The sequence below is a fragment of the Entelurus aequoreus genome, linkage group LG18, assembly GCF_033978785.1.
Source record: "Entelurus aequoreus isolate RoL-2023_Sb linkage group LG18, RoL_Eaeq_v1.1, whole genome shotgun sequence".
Classification (NCBI taxonomy): Eukaryota; Metazoa; Chordata; class Actinopteri; order Syngnathiformes; family Syngnathidae; genus Entelurus; species Entelurus aequoreus.
The window spans coordinates 46,567,138-46,572,137 of record NC_084748.1 but is presented as its reverse complement, the minus strand read 5'-3'; the positions used below and the strand labels follow the sequence as shown (position 1 = coordinate 46,572,137).

The following is a 5,000-nucleotide window of genomic DNA, read 5'->3' as shown; positions in this document are numbered from 1 at the left end:
GAAAATATTTCCTTCAATTCAAAAAACATTTTCAAGTAAAAAACTATTTTATTTAATTCTAAAAAAATATTTGCAAGTAAAAACACATTTTGCAAGTAAAAAAACAATTGACCATTAAAAAAAATAATAATAATAAAAAAAAAAATATATATATATACAGTATACATATATATATAATTATAATAAATAAAATGACATAGGAGGTTCTTAACCTTTTTGACCCCAGGGCCCAACTTTTCCACTACAGAGGGGCCCGGGACCCCACTCAAATATTAACACTGAATTAGTAATCTTGCGCTTCATTTTAATCGTATTCAATATTCTTATCTAACCTACTAACAGTTGAATTTAGTTTGTCAAATGATATAAAAGCATGTGTTCATCGCAAAGATTATTATTTATCAAACAAATAAACCTTAGGCTTAGGTCAGGCCGATTAGAAAAATAATTAATCATCAAATATACTAAATAAGAAGGGACACAAAAATAACTGACACACAATAAATGTACATGCAATTATGTTGTGCTCGAATAAAATTAATGTGCAAATGTAAATACAGTTTCACCACTTTAGTCATATTTTTTGCACTTGAGTAACATCTTTACGACTTCAGTTCCAGACTTCTTCTGTTTGTCTGATATTGTCATTACTGCCACAAGTGGTGGAAAAGTGTATTACAACTACGGACCACAGCTGGGAAACAGAATAGTATTTTTGGCGGCCCTATGGTGAAGAAACACGGGTTTACGAGCGCAAATTCCACCACAAGCTTGAAAGTCCAGTGCTTAAACACTAAAAGTGTCCCGACTGTGTGTTGCTCTAGTTACGAGGTGGCTCCGCGCTCTGACAGTGAAGACAGTGAGGATGAAGAGGAGGAGGAGGTGAGGTCTGGGTTCTTCACATGACGAGCGCAGGTCACCCAACGTCATTTTGTGATGTGCAGCAGGAGGAGGAGGAGGAACATCAGCCTTCGGCAGCACCAGCAGATGACAAGAAGAAGATTTCCGACCCCGACTGCGAGGACGTGTCCGAAGTGGACGTGCGACACATCATCGAGTAAGCGCGCTAACTACCTGGCTATCGCTTCCCCTGGCGTGGAGATGGAGGCTCTCACGTGTACTTCCTGTGCAGGCACGCCAAACAGGACGTGGATGACGAGTACAGCGGCGCCGCGTTTGCCCGAGGACTTCAGTCGTACTACGCGGTGGCACACGCCGTGACGGAGAAGGTGGAAAGACAGTCCACTTTCCTGATAAACGGACAACTCAAACAGTACCAGGTAAACTAGCCGAGGAAGTCTGGAGCTGAAGGTCAAAGAGAAATGTGATAAGCGCAAAAATTATGACTAAGTGGTGAAACTGTATTTACATTTTATTGACTGTTTATTTAAGAAACATATATATTGTCATTATTTATTATTAATTTAGTTAGAATTTATTTATTTTAGCGCTGCGTAATTGTATGAAAATTTATTTTTAATCAGTTTTTATAGGTCCCTTTTTTTGCAGTAGTATTTAATTTTGTAATCAGCCTGACCTAAGCCTTGATAATAATCTTTGTGATTAAAGCATGATTTTGTATCATTTATCCTGTTAAACTGTGATCAGGTTAGATATAATTATTGAATATGATTAAAATCAAGAGTAAGATGACCCTTTCGACCCCGAGGTCGAAAGGGTTAAGATCCCCATAGCTGCAGTTGCATTCTTCCTGGGATCCAACAAAAGTATGCATACAAAAATAAAAACACCTTATTCAGCTACAAAAAATCATTACATTTCAAAATAAAACAACACATGAAGCATCATATTATTTCAGCACACAAACAGTCTGTTTTAAATGACATATACATAAACATATATACCTACATACAATTACTGTACAGTACCTCAACTTACGAGCTAAATTGGTTCTGCGCCGTAGCTCTTAACTTAAAACGCTTGTATCTCAAATTAACATCGCCAATTAATTGAAATCAATTTAACTGATGCACAACTTGAACATGTAACATGCCCTTTAAAAAGATAAACACACTTAAAGCAATTTAAAAAAAAACATTTTATTCAATTAAAAAAAATTATTTGCAAATATGAAAACTATTTTTTTCAGTTCAAAAAATTATTCGCAAGTTAAAAAAAATGTTTTAATTAAAAATAATGATTCGCAAGTAAAACTTTTTTTTAAATGTAATTTTAAAAAATAATTCGCAAGTTAAAAACTAATTTTGCAAGTAAAAAAAACAATTTGTATTTAATTATCAATTGATTTGCAAGTGTAAAAAGTATTTCCTTCAGTTAAAAAAATGATTCGCAAGTAAAACAATGTTTTTATTTAATTAAAAATTCCATCAATCGATCCATTTTCTACCGCTTATTCCCTTCGGGGTCGCGGGGGGCGCTGGAGCCTATCTCAGCTACAATCGGGCGGAAGGCGGGGTAAATTATTCGCAAGTAAAAAAAAAAATTTTTTATTTAATAAAAAAAATAAAAATTTGCAAGTAAAAACCAATTTTGCAAGTAAAAAAACAATTTCCCATTAGAAAACTATTTTATTTCATTATTAAACGATTTGCAAGACAAAACAACTATTTATTTCAGTTAAAAAAATTATTTGTAAGTAAAATATATATTTTTTTTTAATTAAAAAAAATTATTCGCAAGTAAAAACACATTTTATATTTAATTAAAAATAATGATTCGCAATTAAAACATTTTTTATTTATTAAATAAAAAAGTAAAAACAAATATTGCAAGTAAAGAAACAATTTGCCATTAAAAAACTATATTATTTAATTATTAAATGATTTGCCAGTATTAAAACCATTTTCTCCAGTTAAAAAAATTATTCGCAAATTAAAAAAAAGTTTTTATTACAAAATAATGATTTGCAAGTAAAACATTTTTAAAAATAATTTATTTAATAAAAATAAAAAAAATTGCAAGTTAAAAATCAATTTGCCGTTAAAAAATTATTTTATTTAATTATTAAATGATTTGCAAGTATAACAACTATTTCCTTCAGTTCAGAAAATGATTTGCGAGTAAAAAAAAAAAATGTTCTATTTAATTTAAAAAACTATTCGCAAGTAAAAACAAAATCTGCAAGTAAAAAAAAGATTTGCAAGTATAAAAACAATTTTGTTCAATTAAATAAAAAATTGCAAGTAAAAACCATTTTTCTCCAAGTGCAAGAATGATGTCACCTCTATGGTTGTAGTTGTGGTGTGTTCAAGTGCGTGCGTGTGCGTCAGGTCAAAGGTCTGGAGTGGTTGGTGTCGCTCTACAACAACAACCTCAACGGCATCCTGGCAGATGAAATGGGTCTGGGCAAAACCATCCAGACCATCGCGCTCATCACGCACCTCATGGAGCACAAGCGCCTCAACGGACCCTACCTCATCATCGTGCCCCTCTCGTGAGCCCCATCTCCTTCCTGGTCTACACCCGGCCCTCTGACTTCCTGTCTTCTCACCCACAGGACTCTCTCCAACTGGGTCTACGAGTTTGACAAGTGGGCGCCCACGGTGGTCAAAGTGTCCTACAAGGTGACTTTTCACCATGCTGCCACCCTAATCACACGTAAAATATTTCCACTAACTTCTTTGGTTGATAACAAACTCAAAATGTCTAATACCAGGGATGTGCCAATCCATCAGCATCCATCAATATTGGCTGATTGTATTTTATTGCTGATGTTGGCGTAGTCTTCAAAGACCTTTTCTTAGCAAGCTTCATCAGTTTTTGCCCTCAGACTTGACCAGTTTGAGGACATGGTGCAGGATCTAGAGCAAGGGTGTCCAAACTTTTACCACTGAGGGCTGCGGGCGCCATTTTGATATTTTTCATTTTCAAAACCAAAACAATATTTCGATTTTTTTTTTTTAATTTAGGGCTCTCTTCACCTCATAAAAGTGTTAAAAATAAGTCATATATTTTTTTATTCAAGGCCTAAATCTCCAGATCAACTTCAGGTAGACTTCAGCCGTAAGACTCTTGAACGCATCATAATTAAATTATCCCCTCAACTCCCCCCAAAATGGATTAACTCGCTGGAATAAAAAAGACAATATAACACATATACATCCATAAACGTGGACGCATGTGGAAAAGTGCAATATATTTATCTGTACAGTAATCTATTTATTTATTATATATATATATTTATATATTATTTATATACGTATATATTTATTTATTTATATATGCACCTTATTGCTTTTTTATCCTGCACTACCATGAGCTTATGTAACGAAATTTCGTTCTTATCTGTGCTGTAAAGTTCAAATTTGAATGACAATAAAAAGGAAGTCTAAGTCTAAGTCTAAAGTCTAAGTTCTATCTGTTGATATAAAGTTATTATTATTAGTTGTTTTCTGTTTTAAAGGCCTACTGAAAGCCACTACTACCGACCACGCAGTCTGATAGTATATATATCAATGATGAAATCTTAACATTGCAACACATGCCAATACGGCCGGGTTAACTTATAAAGTGACATTTTAAATTTCCCGGGAAATATCCGGCTGAAACGTCGCGGTGTGATGACGTATGCTCGTGACGTAGTCAGTTAAACGGAAGTTATGGTACCCCGTAGAATCCTATACAAAAAGCTCTGTTTTCATTTCATAATTCCACAGTATTCTGGACATCTTTTGCAATTTATTTAATGAACAATGAAGGCTGCAAAGAAGACAGTTGTAGGTGGGATCGGTGTATTAGCAGCGGACTACAGCAACACAACCAGGAGGACTTTGTTGGAGAGCAGACGCGTTAGCCGGCGACCTCACCTTGACTTCCTACGTCTCCGGGCCGCCAAACGCATCGGGTAAAGTCCTTCGTCCTTCCGCCGATCGCTGGAACGCAGGTGAGCACGGGTGTTGATGAGCAGATGAAGGCAGGCTGGCGTAGGTGGATAGCTAATGTTTTTAGCATAGCTCTGTGTGGTCCGGTTGCTAAGTAGGCTTCAATGGCGTCGTTAGCACAGCATTGTTAACCTTCGC

At 35.0% G+C, this 5,000-nt stretch overlaps 1 protein-coding gene across 1 annotated transcript in view; it reads left to right on the top strand.

Annotated features, from left to right (window-relative positions):
- Window positions 1-5,000, top strand: part of LOC133634198 (transcription activator BRG1-like) — a 52,723-nt gene that overhangs the window by 13,698 nt on the left and 34,025 nt on the right. Inside the window, exons 13-17 of the mRNA XM_062027281.1 lie at window positions 825-882; window positions 945-1,057; window positions 1,133-1,280; window positions 3,252-3,415; window positions 3,479-3,545. Of these exons, the coding sequence (XP_061883265.1) occupies window positions 825-882; window positions 945-1,057; window positions 1,133-1,280; window positions 3,252-3,415; window positions 3,479-3,545 (550 nt within the window). The remainder of the gene's footprint in view (window positions 1-824; window positions 883-944; window positions 1,058-1,132; window positions 1,281-3,251; window positions 3,416-3,478; window positions 3,546-5,000) is intronic.